Source organism: Henckelia pumila, unplaced genomic scaffold (genome assembly GCF_033568475.1).
Source record: "Henckelia pumila isolate YLH828 unplaced genomic scaffold, ASM3356847v2 CTG_170, whole genome shotgun sequence".
Classification (NCBI taxonomy): Eukaryota; Viridiplantae; Streptophyta; class Magnoliopsida; order Lamiales; family Gesneriaceae; genus Henckelia; species Henckelia pumila.
The window spans coordinates 1,241,325-1,258,039 of record NW_027331771.1 but is presented as its reverse complement, the minus strand read 5'-3'; the positions used below and the strand labels follow the sequence as shown (position 1 = coordinate 1,258,039).

Below are 16,715 nucleotides of genomic sequence, written 5' to 3'. Positions count from 1 at the left end.
AACTCTTCAAACTAACAGCTATTATCATAAACATATCAAAGAACATCTTATCTCAAAAATCATCTATCAAACTTGTCTCAAAACACGAATCGACGGCGTAGCGATTAAAAATCGGTAACCGATGAAATATCGAAACCATTTTCAATTTCAATTATGGTTTCTCATCAACATATCAGCAACATAACATCATATTCTCAGCATATCAGAAGCATACATTCGAAATACATGCTGTAAAAACTCATTGGAATTCATACGGCATCAAATAACTGATTCGACATCGATACGGAACTACATAATTCAATAGAAAGCCATATTCATGCTCAACATCTGATATCTGCAATATTTCAATCTTCAAACCATACCAAAGTAATCAGAAACTTACATCAAATCGAAGTACTCGTCGCAAGGATTCCAGAACATCTTTCGGAATCGAAATCAGACGAACGGATCAAAAGTTACGACGATTTGAAAATTGAAGAAATCAAAAGAATATGACAATGATCTCGGCTTCTGTTCTGTTTCTGAATTCCTTTTTACATAACACGTAGCATTCTGATTCATATCATAGATATTGGATAGATATTGAATAAATTGCAATTTAGTCCCTCAAGTCTTTAGTAATTGCAATTCAATCCTTAGCCTTCGTTTTAATTCAATTTCAATCCAAAATAATTTAAGAATATTAGAATTTAAATCAAAACTCTAAATATTCTCAAATTAAATATACTCGGATTAAAATTAAATGAATTCGAGTTAATTAAATAATCCTGACCATTTGCACTTCAGCCCTTCAAATGTTAATATTTGCAAATTAGTCCCTGATCGAGTCATATCTTCCAAATTCATATTATTTAATTTCCGAAACATGGAATTAAATCTTCAATTCCATAAATATTCAAATCGAATATTTATTATTTTAATTTAAGAATTCTCGGAATTTAATTCTCAAAATTCGTAAATTCTCAAATTAAATATTTTTAGCTCGGAAATTAAATCTATCATTTCCATAACTTCTCAAATCAATATTAGCCCATAATATGGAATTTAATTCTCAAATTTCATAATTAATAATTTAATATTTTCGGGCCTTACAATGGGATTCTCTCTCAGTGGACTCCTCCTATGACACCTCAGCGAAATGGTGTTTCGGAGCGTCGCAATCGAACATTGTTGGACATGGTTCGATCTATGATGAGCTTCACTGAGCTTCCACCTTATTTTTGGGACTATGCGCTTGAAACGGCGGTATTGTTGTTGAACAATGTCCATACTAAAGCAGTGAACAAAACTCCATATGAATTATGGACTGGCAAAACTCCTAAGTATTCGTACTTGAGGATTTGGGGATGTCCTGCTTATGTGAAGCAAACAGTGGGAGATAAGTTGGATAGTCAATCCACCTTATGTTATTTTGTAGGATATCCGAAGAATTCAATCGGATATTATTTCTATCATCCTACTGAAACAAAAGTGTTTGTTTCGAAGAATGCCACTTTCATGGAGAAGGAGTTCTTACTTGATAAGAAAGGCAAGATGATGGAACTAAAAAAGAAATTCGAGAAGAACCTGAGATACAAAATAACGATCCCACACCTCAGGAACCATTAAACGGCATGCATCTTTCTAGAAGATCCAAGAGGACTTCTAGACCTCCTATTCGATATGGTTTACTTCTTGAAGGGGATCAAAGTGAACCCGACATTGGATGTGATCCAAGAAACTTCAAGGAAGTAATTTCTTATGCGGATTCGAATTTATGGCTTGAAGCTATGCAGTCGGAAATAGACTCGATGCATACAAACCAAGTTTGGTTTTTAGTAGATCCTCCCGATGGAATTGTTCCAATAGGGTGTAAATGGATATACAAGAGAAAACTTGGGCCTGATGGTAAGGTATTGACCTACAAGGCACGATTGGTGGCAAAAGGTTATACTCAAAGACAAGGTGTTGATTATGATGAAACCTTTTCACCAGTCGCAATGTTCAAGTCCATAAGAATCCTTATTGCCATAGCAGCTTGGTATGACTATGAGATATGGCAAATGGATGTGAAGACTGCATTTCTTAATGAAAACATTAAGGAAGAGATCTATATGATGCAGCCCGAAGGATTCACATCCATGGAAAGCGAGCATAAGGTATGCAAGCTTCAGAGATCAATTTATGGTCTCAAACAGGCATCAAGAAGTTGGAACCAAAAATTTGATGAAACAATAAAGGACTTTGGTTTCATCAAGAACCCGGAGGAACCGTGCGTGTACAAGAAAGTAGTTAAGGATGCTGTGACGTTCTTAGTACTTTATGTTGATAACATCCTACTCATTGGGAATGATGTAGGGATGCTTCAATCAACAAAGATATGGTTGTCAGGTAGATTCTCGATGAAGGACTTGGGTGAGGCATCCTATATTCTAGGAATACAGATCTATAGAGATAGATCTAAGAGAATGATAGGACTCACTCAAGCTACCTACATCGATACCATATTGAAAAGGTTCTCTATGGATGAATCCAAGAGAGGACATCTACCTATGTGTCGTGGAGTTTATCTATCCAAGTCGATGTCTCCCAAGACTGACGAAGAGATAGAGAAAATGACACACGTACCATATGCGTCAGCCATAGGTAGTATTATGTATGGGATGATATCTAGCAGACCAGATGTAGCCTTTGCTCTTAGTGTCACGAGCAGATATCAGGCCAACCCCGGTCAAATACATTGGAAAGCCGTGAAGGATATTCTTAAGTACTTAAGAAGGACTAAGAATGTATTCATGGTTTATGGAGGAAGAGAATTGAAATTGGAAGGCTATACCGATTCTAGCTTCCAAAGCGACGTAGATGACTCGAAATCAACCTCTGGATTTGTATTCATGCTAAATGGCGGTGCTGTCTCTTGGAAGAGTTCCAAGCAGGACACTACAGCGGATTCCACCACTGAGGCAGAGTACATTGCAGTATCAGCTGCTGCTAAAGAGGCCGTTTGGATGAGGAATTTCGTCCAAGATTTGGGTGTAATTCCTGAAGCTGTTGGTCCAGTCCCGGTGTACTGTGACAACACTGGTGCCATTGCTCAGGCAAAGGAACCAAGGTCTCATAAAAGATCCAAACACGTACTGAGGAAATACCACATCATCCGGGAGATCGTGTAAAGAGGAGGCATCACTGTCGAGAGAGTGGCCTCTACAGACAATATCGCTGATCCACTTACTAAGCCCTTACCAGGACCATTGTTTGACAAACATCGCGAAGCAATGGGACTACGTAGTATGACTAGTTGGTTTTAGGGCAAGTGGGAGATTGAAAGAGTGGGTGCCCGGTTAGCCAACTTGTGGCTAAGGGCTTTTATGACTCTATGTACAAACAATCTTTGTTTAATATAATTAACATTCATTAATGGCATTTTCTTTTTCTTTCTTCATATTGTTATATTATGATATACTTCTGTTGTTTTGATAAAGACCTTGAATATACTAAAGTGTAAGTAAGATGAGATAGTGAATAAAGAGAGATCACTATCATGAAACACATCTTATAGTCACTGTATATTCTAAACAGTTCCTAGTCAATTGAGCCGTCTGCAAATAAGGATAAGGATCGCTCGAGATTGAGACTAGCATTTGCGATGCCTAGTACCACGTTTCATTGGTATGGAACATAGAGATGTTCGAAGCATGCAAATGGATATTTATATGATGGATGATTGAACTACCCTATTCGGACTATCCAAGTGGTTTTCATTTATTGAGTGGATAAGTCCGCGGTTTTGGTTGTATACCATTAGTCCTTACTACTTGAAACATCATGGAGACTCTATATGCTAGTACTATACTTTGACTCGTTTACCGAATCTATGAGGGTCATCAGGTGTCGGGATTGGGTACAGTTACAACACATATAGGAGTCGATGCTTTGTTGTCAAGGATTCACCACATGCTTGCGAGTGTGGATATTCTATGCGATCTGAGGAGATATTAGTGTGACAAATCTCTGGCCAGAGTACTCGATGTGATTTAGGTTACTTGGTTTCCTAGTAGCACATGCGATGTCACTATTTGATCTTCAAGATGCATTGCATAGTTATCGAATCTTGAACGACTCTCGATGTACCAATGATTGTTGATTCCATCGGGATATTTGGATGAAGGGACCGTATTGTACACTAACCAAAACCTACAGGTTCTTGCAGGCACTATCAGTGATACCTAGGGAATCATGGGGCGATGTTGCTAGGCGCTCTTACCATTATTCGATGGGTAAGTCGGAAATTGTTGTTCCGAGTCACAAAGAGTTGTGAGCCCATAGCTAGCTGTATCCCTGAACCATTGAGGCTCACACAAGTAATGGATTACTAATCCCCGTTGAGATAGTTAAATTTAGCGAAAGAGAAGTTGGACTTCTTAACTAAAGGGAGTGAAATTTCCTAAAATGACATAGAGATGGGCATTTTTGGAAATCACTGAATTCAGATTCAGAAAAATTATCTTGACTTTAAAAGGTGCAGAAATGGTTTCTGTACACATTGGTGAAATCGGTTTATCAATCGGAGTCAAGATGAATTGTATATTAATTTTTATAATAACAGGCTTGGCTTGTTGGGCTTAAGTTATGGATAATGGGCCCTAAGAAGTTAGTGTCCTATTAGACATATAACTTAATTCAATCTAGAAATTATATATAGTAGATGGTGCAGTTTTCGAAAATCACTAATTGATTTTCTTGCAATTTTCAAAAATACTGCAACACACACATCTATAGTTTTCGAAATATCCTATAACAGTTCTAAGGAGATTTTCGAATTCTGTCTCCTTTTTGAGAGAAAATTCAGTCTGTGATTTTTGGAAAATTATATTCTGAATTGACAAATCAAATCTGTAAATCTCTTCGATAAACATCTTATTGATTTCTAGAGCAATCAATCAAATGGTTTTAGTTTTCTGTTCGTGGACCTAATTCAGGAGATTGATCGAGCGAGTCATCATGTCCTGAGATTTACAACAAGAGCAGATTAATCTGTTGGTGTCCATAATCAAGTCATAGCTTGAAGAGGTAAAATATTAATTGTTATTATTATTTTACATGTTGATTTTAATCGTTAGGATTTGATACCCATGATATGGAATTGTTCCATATAAGAAAATAAAAAAATTTTAAACTTTCGCTGCTTCGGGTATCATATCACACTGATCTGAAAACGTGTTCCAACAAATTTTTGCCAAACATGGCCAACAACTAAAGAAAATTAAACTTGTTTTCCTCTTATCAAATAAAAAAATAAAACAAATGTTTTTAAAACATCTCAAGCTAAAGCGTTCACACTCATGCATTGCCCGTTGGACCGACCCCGGCCTCTTCTTCATGCCCGGTCACATAATCATCAATATAAGCATTCACATCATCGTTACCTGCACCATTCAAGTATAGTGAGTCGAAAGACTCAGCAAGAACAGGCAAAAAAAGGATTTTCTAATTTAAAAGAAAAACATTAACTTAAACTTTCATGCAATAAACATAACTTTGATGTAGCCATAACATAAAAATATTTGAGGTGATGAAGTATGAGTAGTGTGGTAACCGTCATAACGAGTCATTCATGGTTTCCTGTTGATCAACAAGCATATGGAATTACGCCCGTAAACTTTTATTCTTTGGATAGCCGCTTCGGCGCTCATCCCGAAGTGCATACCCCTTATAACCATCCCTTGAGCCATGTTTGGATAGCCGCTCTGGAGCTCATCCCGAAGTGCATACCCCATATAATCACCACAAGACGCATAATTCATCAAAATATTTTTCATGTATCATATCATTCATCTTATCAAATCATATCATATCATTTTCATAAACCTCGTAACATGCTCATAAAATTTCTCGTGATGCTACATGTTTAAATTCCTTCAAAACATTTCATGAGAAATTAGCTTTCATGAGAAAATCACATAATCATGCAATACAAAACTTGACCGATCCACGTGAGGCATTTCGTCCGTTTCGGACCCTGAAGACTTTAACATTCTTCATGAACATTCTTAAAAATAATTAAAATACCTTAAAATATCAAAATCATGATTTTTAGGACTCAAAAACTCGTAAAATGGGGTGGGAAGTTCGAGCCTGCGGCGAGGCCGCGCTACCCCTGTAGCGCGGGCGCGCCGTCTCGGCGCTGCCACCGGCGCGGCCGCACGCACAACCAGCGCGGGTTCGCGGCCCGCTCGCAAAAGTGCGGGCGCGCTGCTTGGCGGCGCGGGCGCGCCTCCTGTGCGCAGACCTGGGCGACTCAGGCGCGGGCGCGCCGTCGCGACTCTTTTTTTCAAAAACTGATCTTTTCTGCACTTTTTCAAAACCACATTGCTTAGGGACGATTTTCCATCAAAAATACCATTCAACAACATCAAAATTTCAAAATAACTTGTACCAATACATCAAACATTCAAAGATTTTTAGTCAAAAAAAAACCTTCATAACTACTTTTACCCAAAAATCTGATATATTGCATTCATATCTTTCAAAACTCAATAAACATGAACCGAACACATCAGGAATGCTTCACGTTTCACAATCAAGCAACAAACTCATAAAATTTTCATGAAACATGCATAGATCATCAATCAAATACCTAGGGTTTTACTAAAAAAAATACATATATTCTTGAATGGGTTTAAAAACTGTAAAAACTTGCCTGAATCGTCTGATTGGGATTAACCTGGACGGCGGAACGATCTAGCCTTGAGAAGTCGAAGAACCCTAGCTTTGATGCAGCATTCGAGTGAGAGAGATTTGAAAAAAAAGAGAGCGTTCAAAAATGAGCGTTCAGAAGAAAGAAAGAAAAAAAAATCTGAACGCTTATTTCTTTTGTGACTAATGGGCTCCAACACGGCCCATTAGTTACATTTAAAATCCTTTAAAATTTGTACTCTCCCAATAAAAATACACTGCATACCTTTAAACTTAATTAAAAAAAATATTTTTTTACTCGCTTCAAGGCTAAACTCGTCCTGCGACCCAAGATTAATTCCAACATGAAAACTTTAAAATCATACATATTGCATAAAATTTCAGGCATTTAATTTAATCACATAATTAAACATAGCAATTAAACATTCTAAATAACATGCATTAAATCATATAATTTAACCAATTAACCGTGATTAAGCTAGTGGACTTTTTGGACCTTACAACTTCAATATAGCTCCCTAAATCGTCTAATTTCAAAACGAATCGAATATTCGGCTCAATATGAATGCAAGTGTAAACAAATAAATCAATCAAGTTCACACCAACAAATAAGCATGCAGTATGTGATTTTCGGGACTCGAGAATCAATCGAACTCGAGTATTCAACCCCATTCAATTGAATGTCGTCTTTTACCTTTCAAGTTCCTCGAGGATTCAATCTGAAAATAACAACGAACTCAATAAATATCGAATCGAATCAAAACGAATCAATACAAGAAGTTCAATACTATATCATCTTCAATTCTCGAATCGGTTCAAACTCCCAAGTTCGTTCCAAACCCGAATTGTCAACCCAAATCTGAAAATGTTGAACATACGGATTCGATATCAGTCTACTAATTCATACAAACCCGGAAATCTAACCGAAACTATACAACCGATAATCCAAAACTCGATTTCGACGGCATAACGGCTATAAACGGTTAAACCAAAAATCTCCAATCAACAAGCATCAACAATACAACTCAACCCAACTTCCAATCCAACAAAACACAACCAAATCCAACCAAAATCCATAACCCCTTTTCAAAAATATGCTCCAAAAATCATAAAAAAATCCAAATTTCGATCTTTTTTCGAACCGACTTTGAATACACGGTCTATGCTAGCTCAAGAACATCATACTCGAAAATTATCAAATTCTGACAACCCGACAAAAATCAAAGTTCATGGATCGTAGCAAAACTTACGTCAAAATGACGCCCTCGTTGCGGTGATCGTGAATCTCAACCCAAATCGGAAATCTGACAGTCGGATCGTGCGAATCGGACGGAAGAAGAGCTTGAAGAATCGTCCATGGCTTCTCGGTTTATGCGTGAGGGAGAGGGGAGGAAAAGTTATGGTGATGGTGAGAGGATGAGATAAGATAGTTAATAATAATACAAGTCAAATTTTTGACTTGGTCCACCCCACAATTGCAACTCGGTCCCTGAATTTCCAATTAAAACAATTCAATCTCAGCTCAAATTATCTGCACTAATTCCAAAATAAATAATAATCAACTCTGCTAATCACAGAATAATTAATTTCAGGGCCTTACAAGAGTGGTAAGTTGCAGTTCGAACGATCCAAATTAGAAGATTGAACCATTGGAACTTAGGTTGTCAAGCCCCGAAACCAGGGTTAATCAGCACCAACGTTGTTTTCAAATTATTCATTCGAAAACAAAAGACCTCAGAAGTACAAATTTCAAAAATAAAATCAATCTATTTATTCATAACTGAATTACATCATATTTCATAAACTAGAATCAAATTGTCTGATTACCGAGCTAAGACAGCAGATTGTCTGATTCTATGACTGATTGGGATCGCCAAGTTTCAACCTAATTAGTTCTTAATCCGATGTTTTATTTCAAAAATAATAATAATAAATAATCTAAGTATATTTCATATGTTGTAAGTGTGATCTCTACATACAATACAAAGAATGAATCGAATAAAAAGAATAAATATACACTATTTTCTACACAAATGGCCCCCCCACTGGAAAATTTGTCAACAAAGATGAGGGGGGGGAAAATAAGTGAATTCTCAGCTCTGCTTACAGAAGCAGAACAAGCAATTTGGACATGCTTTCTGTGCAACCTCAAAACTTCCTTACTGCCCTCTCCAATGGGGGCATCACATTCTAACGTCTCAATGCCGAAACATGGCGATTCAGGATACCACAACTCATCGAACCGATACTACGCCACGTTAGTATTATTGCACATGCATTCAGGAATAGGGTACTTTGTCACATCCCTCCCAGATTTGCTAGTCCTAATCTCTGGCTGCCCGAAAGAATCTTGGTGCAAGTTGAGTATGATCTCATTGAACTCAGCCTCAGGAAGCGAAGAATCAACAAAGTAGCTAAGCATATGTCTTTTGTTGGGGATTATAGTCTTCTTGTGCCCTGCATAGGCCCTATGCCCCTGTTATAGGAAAATAATTACAGTTACCAACCAACGCTTTTAACGAATACGCTGAGATTGGTAGTTACTCGACTTGTAAAGTGAATCCGACCTGAATTGCATGTCCCATGTTTCCCCCATGAGATGCCATGAACACATCACTTTTCTCCGAAACTATGTGATCGATTGCAGCCATTAATGAAGCTTTCTTTGAAAATGGTTCGAGCTCCCGAGGTAATGCAAGATCTTCCTTGCTATAAAAATGAGGAAACTCTTTCACCAGTGGCAACAAAGCGTCTGCTCCTCCCAAAGGAATCCCACCGGCCCAGTATATTCTCATACCCTTCGGAGCTCCCAAAGCTTTAAGCAACCTAAAAGCACAATGGAATGATAGATCAGAGGGTGAGATATTGAATGATGATGACGAAAACTTATAGAGGAATTCATGGAGATTTTAAATGGCGTGTGTTTTGAAAAGTTTACCGCGCGACTTCTAAAGCATTTAAAGGGCAGAGTCCGGCAAGTTTTCTGTCGCGGTGTGTCATGTTGGATCGTGAAGTCAAGAGCTCTGGCCGTACCTTCCTCTCGTTATTGATCATGTCATCGTAATCGGGTGTTAGACCAGGAAGACATCCGGTCCTAACCCATACGTCCTTTTCCATTCGCAAATGAAGAGCGAGATACGGTCCATTGCTGCTCATTCTTTCCGTAAGTTTATTGCCAATTTCATATATATGGGGGGCAAACCTCAATGCATGAAAAGCAACCTGCAACTCAAATTCGAATAACTTGGTTAATGACAAATTTGCAGAAAAAATTCGTATTTAAAAACAGGAGCGGACCAATATACCTTGCAACGAAGCTTTTGAAGATCAGAAGGAAGATCCTTAGAAAGCCTTGAATCCAAACCACGTAACAGCAACACACCGTCCCTCCTAAGCTGCAGAAAATAAAAAATTTTGATTCAAATAAGAATCAACTGAGACAGCAACATAGGAGCTTCCCTCCATTCATTATCATTCAATAATATTTCTTGTTGAACCCGTCCACTGCCTCTAATCAGCTAAAAGATTCTATCCAAGGATTCAAAATTGGCCGGACGAATTGTTCTCTCTTTCCACTTCATCGTAATTCTAGATTCAAGGTTTTGGTGGTCGTAAGTCTGACCATGTCAAAGAATCAAAGCTTTGGATTAACCCCCGGGGAGTCTTGAGTTGATTACACGTCAAAGATTCAAACTTTGGTAATGAATAGGCCACATAGTTCCAGGTCATTGAAAATGTGCTAAAATGAGTAGTCTCATGCCTAAAAGCCAATCTCGACCCCACAATATGACGCCTACAATTTTCCCATGTTAATCTTGTTTCAAATTACACTCATGTTTCTACTAATGCACTTTTAGTTTCCTTAACGAAGCTTATAAATTGCTTAAAATCGTAGCACCAATGAATTTTTTGACATTGGGGTGGGGGTTGTCAGGTCTTGAACCCAAGGCTTTTGAGAGAACCAGCTTTATGAGCCAATTTTGATGCCAAATCTTACCCGTCGAAGGTAACGAGAGCGAATCCACTCCGGAGACACATGAAGAGGGGTGCTCTTTTCTTCCACAGGTCGTGTCATCAAATGAGTCGAGGGAAGAGATGATACTATTCTCACATCATTTGCCAAAACATTCTTGAAATGATCCAAATCAAATATATCAGAAAATTCACTGCAAAAATCACAGGAAAACAAAAAATTAAAAATAAACATAAAACAAAATGCACCAAGAAAGTTGACACCAAAAAAAGCAGCATACGAATTAAATTAAAGGGGAAAAAAAATGCCAAAAGAACATACCTTTCGTCACCCCAGATAACGTTAACTTGCAAGATGGGCACAACCAAAGCTGCTCCAAGAATCCTTGCGATGACAACAGCATCCACAATCTGATTCCTCTGCTGATTCATCCCACCAGAAACCACGACCATCAAATACTTTGCCCTGTCTCTAACAATAATATCACCTTCTCTTCTATATCTTTCACTGAAATCCAAACAAGGCCTGTATCCCATCCCATCGGGCTGCTTCCAAAACCCACTTTCTTCAAGAGTTCCTCCCTCCATACTCAGCTGAGAACTCGACAACCAGTTCAAGATTTCACCTTTTTCTTGAGAAACAGCACATGGGTTTCTCGAGAAAGGTATGGAAGGATCAAAGTCATACGTCCTCAACATCCAGAGGAAACCCAGCAGAAAAATCAAGAAGACGAGAAATCTTGGGGAGTGGAGCAGAGCCCTGAGCTTCGAGGGGTGAGACTGCAGCTTTTTCTTAGGAGATACCAGCAAAGATTCAAGAGATGATTGTGAGATTGAGCTAATGATTTGAGAAGGGACCGAAATGTAACTCTGCTGCTTCTTCTTGCTGCTCTTGCAGACGGCCATCTCGCACATTTGGGTACCCCGAAAGCACAGACAAACAGGAGAAGAAGAGAGTGTTGTACAGAGATATATTAAATGCAAAAGTATAGGGTTCTTCCTTTGCTTTGAGCTTAGCTTTCTTGGGAAGAAGATTTAAGAGAGAGAGAGAGAGAGAGGAGAACACGAAAACTCATTGAAGCGCGTTGAAGCAATTGGTTCATGTATTATTAGAGGAGGCAGAGGATGGGAATTTGCGTCAGAGTTTTTGAATTTTATTTCTATTTTAATTTTCAGTGTTTTAAGGTCGCAAGTAATATAAATGGTCGGTTTTTGTAGCCCGCGTTTGACTGAAGAAAAATATATTATGGAAAATATTCGAGGGTTGGTAATTAATTAATTCCACTAAACACATTTAACTAACTATTATATTTATTCTTGTTTTCAAAAAAAAAACTATTATATTTATTCTTACTTAATTGTTTTAACTTTTTTTATAACTTTTATCTACCCTCATCTCAAAAAATAAGTAAATTTTATCTACCCCAATATATTTTAATCCACACTTAGATTATCAATTACTAATTGGCTAACTGATACTTGTTCTGTGTACATATAATGATCATGTTTTCTTTTTTTAAAATTAAACCTAGCCTAAATTTTTTTTTTTTGCGCCAACCTAGCCTAAATTTAAATGTGAATAACCGTGTAACTAAAATCTCCAAGCTTCACCCTATTAATCATATAAAGAAGAAATGAACAATCTTGCTCTTAAAGGGGTGTCTAAGTTGATGGAGTAGGTCAACTTTTGGCCAAAGGTCAGGAGTTCGATTCCTCCTACCAACACTTTCTTGGACTAGTCTGTCAGACAGGGCTTGCCTAGTGTGGTTTACCTGGCTAACGTAGTTTGCAGGCTATTGTGATAGTCCGAAGGTTTACCTAATGCGTACCAAAAGTAGCGACTGCGGGTTCCCACATCACAAAAAAAAGAACAATCTTACTCTCAAGTTCAGTCGGCAGGTTAATTCTGATGTAGTGATAGCTTAGATATAGATGTTGTCATATGGTTCAAATTAATGAATCATCTATACACGATTTTTCGCCTTCTGAAATTGAATTTGCTTCTGAAGTATGACTTGTATTTATTCGATCTTGGCGAGACGCTGAGTAGTTCGGACTCACGGTGCTTTTGTTATCCTCCTCATGTTATAACAAAGCACAATGCATGTCCTTGGGGGTTTGAAGACTGAAGTTGTGTTTTTAATTTGAATTCTAAATGGATTATTTAATTACATGTCTAAAATATGACCATGTCACTAGAACTATAATTATATATGTATCTATGGAAATAATTCCAAAATATTGAATAAAGTGTGTGATCGATAATTTAAAAGGAGTACACTAATCAAATTAATAATATATAGGATTACGTGTGTAATAAACTAAGACCAAGAGGGGCAAACTTAAAATAAAGCATCATATTCTTTAGCATTCGAGAAGTATAAATATTTTAGTTTTCAAAAAATAAATTATAACATCACAATTTTCTAACATTCATGAAGTATAAAGGATATTTTTTAAACATATATGTACAATATAACTAAGTATATAGGTTTTTATTTTTAAAATTAAATTAAAATAATAAAATATAAGAGCCATATACTCGGGAAAAGTCTTGTTTGAACTTTGAAAAAGGTTGTATCCAGCTAGCTATTCATTTACCTCATTTCCCAGAAAAAGGAAAAAAACAGCTGGAAATTAATTATTCGACACAGAATTATTTTAATAATAATAGCACTTTCATACCATTCCCTCAAAGCTTGGTTGCATTTATTAAAATATCACTTTCAATAAAAAGTGGAATATCATTTTTTTTACATGCAAATATTGTAATATTATTTCAAATAAGAACAACGTTCCGTACAAGATTTAACAGTCAAGAAAAAAAATTTCTGGGCGACCAACAGAATGGCGCAGAAAATGAACAAGCAAACTTAGAAAGCGAATGTGCAACAATATTTGTCAATCTCCTAACATGTGAGAATGGAATATTGAGCTCTGACAATATTTTTTTAAGTAGAAAATTATAAAAAATTTTCAATAATATATATATATATATATATATATTATATTCTAGTGTTCGTAGTATTTTTAAAATTTTTGAAGTTTTATTATAAAATAAAAAACTTTTATAGATAAAATCTATTGTGAAAAAGTAAAAATTTACGGTAAAAAGTAAAAACTCAAAAACTTAAAATTTATCAAATTCTACACTTTATAAATTTTTTCTCTCTTCACAATTGTGTTTTTCTACACAAATGAAGAGACCTATTTATAGATCTCAATTGGAGATTAGTCAAAAATTAATACATCATTAATTACATCATCACACACTAATTTTCAATATTTTACAACTCAATTTTCAACTTTCAACCTTCAACATTCAACAATAAATAATAATATATATTTATATATATTTTCAACACTCCCCCTTGTGATGATGATCATGATAGAATGACTATCTCCATTACGTGTTGTATACTGCCTCGTTAAAAACCTTACTAGGAAAAACCCATTGGGACAAAAACCATAGTAAGGAAAAAAGAGTGCAGCCACGTAAACTCCCCCTGATGTCAACATGAATGATTCTTCACATATTTCGTAGATTGCGCATCCCAATATTATAAATGTGTTTTCTGATAATCGCCGTGGGAAGTGCCTTTGTGAAGAGATCGGATGAGTTCTCACTTGATTGAATGTAACAGATATCAATATCTTTATTCTTCTCCAGCTCTTGAGTGTATGCAAAGAATTTAGGAGGAATATGTTTAGTTCTGTCACTTTTGATGTATCCTTCTTTCATTTGGGCAACACATGCGGCATTATCTTCATACAGTGTGATTGGATTCTTGTCCACTGATAATCCGCAAGAAGTTTGGATATGCCGAGTCATTGATTTAAGCCAGACACATTCACGGCTTGCTTCATGTAGTGCAATAATCTCGGCATGATTTGATGAAGTTGTAACAAGTGTTTGTTTCTGTGATCGCCAAGAGATTGCAGTGCCTCCACGAGTAAATACATATCCGGTTTGGGAACGTGCCTTATGTGGATCAGATAAGTATCCAGCATCAGCATAACCAATTATTCTCTGATTTGTATCTTTTGGATACAAAAGTCCCAAATCCGTCGTTCCTCGTAAATAACGGAATATATGTTTAATTCCGTTCCAGTGCCTCTTCGTTGGACATGAACTGAATCTTGCCAATAAATTTACTGCAAAAGATATGTCTGGTCTAGTGCAATTTGCAAGATACATAAGGGCACCAATGGCACTTAGATATGGTACTTCAGGACCAAGAACAACTTCATCATCTTCACATGGACGAAATGGATCCTTTTCTATATTCAATGATCTGACAACCATTGGAGTACTTAAAGGATTTGATTGATCCATATTGAAACGTTTAAGGACCTTCTCTGTATAATTAGACTGGTGAACAAAAATTCCACATTCTTTTTGTTCAATTTGTAAACCAAGACAATACTTGGTTTTTCCAAGGTCTTTCATTTCAAATTCTTCCTTCAAGTATAACATCACTTCTTGAATTTCTTTATTCGTTCCAATGATGTTTAAATCATCAACATATACAGCAATAATCACGCATCCCGATGTTGTTTTCTTGATGAAAACACAAGGGCATATTGGATCATTTACATATCCCTTTTTCATCAAGTGTTCACTTAGCCGATTATACCACATTCGGCCGGATTGCTTTAACTCATACAATGATCTTTGTAATTTCACAGAATAAAATTCTCTGGGTTCTGAACTTTGTGCTTCTAGCATTTTAAATCTTTCAGGGATTTTCATGTATATATCACTATCAAGTGATCCGTATAAATAAGCTGTAACAACATCCATTAGACGCATGTCCAAGTTTTCAGACACTGCTAAACTGATCAAATACCGAAACGTAATTGCATCCATAACAGGAGAATATGTTTCTTCATAATCAATTCCAGGTCTTTGAGAAAAACCTTGTGCAACAAGTCGAGCTTTATATCTCACTATTTCATTTTTCTCATTTCTCTTTCGAATAAAAACTCATTTGTACCCAACAGGTTTAACACCTTTAGGTGTAAGGACTATAGGTCCAAAAACACTACGTTTATTTAGCGAATTTAATTCAACCTGGATGGCATCTTTCCATTTTGACCAATCCTTTCGAGTTTTGCATTCACCAAAAGATTTTGGTTCATTATCTTCATTTACGATGTCACATGCCACATTGTACGAAAATATCTCATCAATATCTTGTACATTCTTTCGGTTCCATATTTTTCCAGTATTAATATAATAAATAGAGATTTCATGATTCTCGTCAGTTTGTGATTCTGACAAAATATTTTCATCATCGTGTGTTTCTTCTGGAACACCATTTTCTATTTTCTGATCATCATTTTTCTCTATGTATTTTCTTTTCCGAGGATTTTTATCCTTTGAACCGATTGGCCTTCCACGCTTCAGGCGTTTTATGACATCATGAATGTCTTCATTTTGTTTCTTTGAAATTTCAACTCGAGCAGGGGCATTTACAGCAGGTATATATGATTTTGTTACCCCTTTTGTGTCTGCAAATGCATCTGGCATTTGATTTGCTATTCTTTGCAAATGCACAATTTGCTGTACATCTTTATCACATTGTTTAGTTCTAGGATCCAAATGTAATAATGATGGTACATACCATGTGATTTCTTTTTCGATGTGTTTCTTTTCTCCCCCTAACATTGGGAAGTTATTTTCATCAAAATGACAATCAGCAAACCGTGCTGTAAACACATCGCCTATCTGAGCCTCAAGATATCTAATGATTGATGGACTATCATAGCCGATATAAATACCATTCTTTCTTTGAGGTCCCATTTTTGTTCTTTGAGGTGGTGCAATAGGCACATATACCATACATCCAAAAATTCTCAAATGAGAAATATCTGGTTCTTTGCCAAATACAAGCTGCAATGGGGAGTGTTTATGATATGCACTTGGCCTGATGCGAATCAATGCAGCAGCATGTAAAATTGCATGTCCCCATATAGAAATAGGGAGTTTCGTTCTCATAATCATTGGTCTAGCAATCAACTGCAGACGTTTAATCAATGATTCAGCTAATCCATTTTGTGTATGA

At 36.5% G+C, this 16,715-nt stretch overlaps 1 protein-coding gene and 1 long non-coding RNA gene across 2 annotated transcripts; both read right to left on the bottom strand.

Moving 5' to 3' along the window:
* Positions 1-5,495: 5,495 nt before the first annotated feature.
* LOC140870676 (uncharacterized) lies at positions 5,496-8,066 on the bottom strand. The gene is made up of 3 exons (XR_012147525.1): positions 7,926-8,066; positions 7,464-7,534; positions 5,496-7,394 (listed from the first exon to the last, which is right to left on the bottom strand). It is a non-coding gene; the product is annotated as an uncharacterized lncRNA (long non-coding RNA).
* Positions 8,067-8,599: 533 nt separating this feature from the next.
* Positions 8,600-11,775, bottom strand: LOC140870674 (O-fucosyltransferase 20). The gene is made up of 6 exons (XM_073273065.1): positions 10,970-11,775; positions 10,673-10,841; positions 9,981-10,070; positions 9,614-9,897; positions 9,243-9,501; positions 8,600-9,151 (listed from the first exon to the last, which is right to left on the bottom strand). Exons 1-6 carry the CDS (start codon positions 11,560-11,562, stop codon positions 8,924-8,926), a joined length of 1,623 nt encoding a protein of 540 aa, XP_073129166.1. The 5' UTR covers positions 11,563-11,775; the 3' UTR covers positions 8,600-8,923.
* Between the last annotated feature and the right edge of the window lie 4,940 nt (positions 11,776-16,715).

Excerpts from the sequence above, each read along its gene's own strand:
- LOC140870674 (XM_073273065.1), bottom strand. The coding sequence starts at position 11,562 with ATGTGCGAGATGGCCGTCTGCAAGAGCAGCAAGAAGAAGCAGCAGAGT. Across the intron at positions 10,842-10,969 it reads GTTATCTGGGGTGACGAAAG|TGAATTTTCTGATATATTTG; the intron begins GTATGTTCTTTT and ends TGATTTTTGCAG. Across the intron at positions 10,071-10,672 it reads GCTCTCGTTACCTTCGACGG|CTTAGGAGGGACGGTGTGTT; the intron begins GTAAGATTTGGC and ends TATTTTCTGCAG.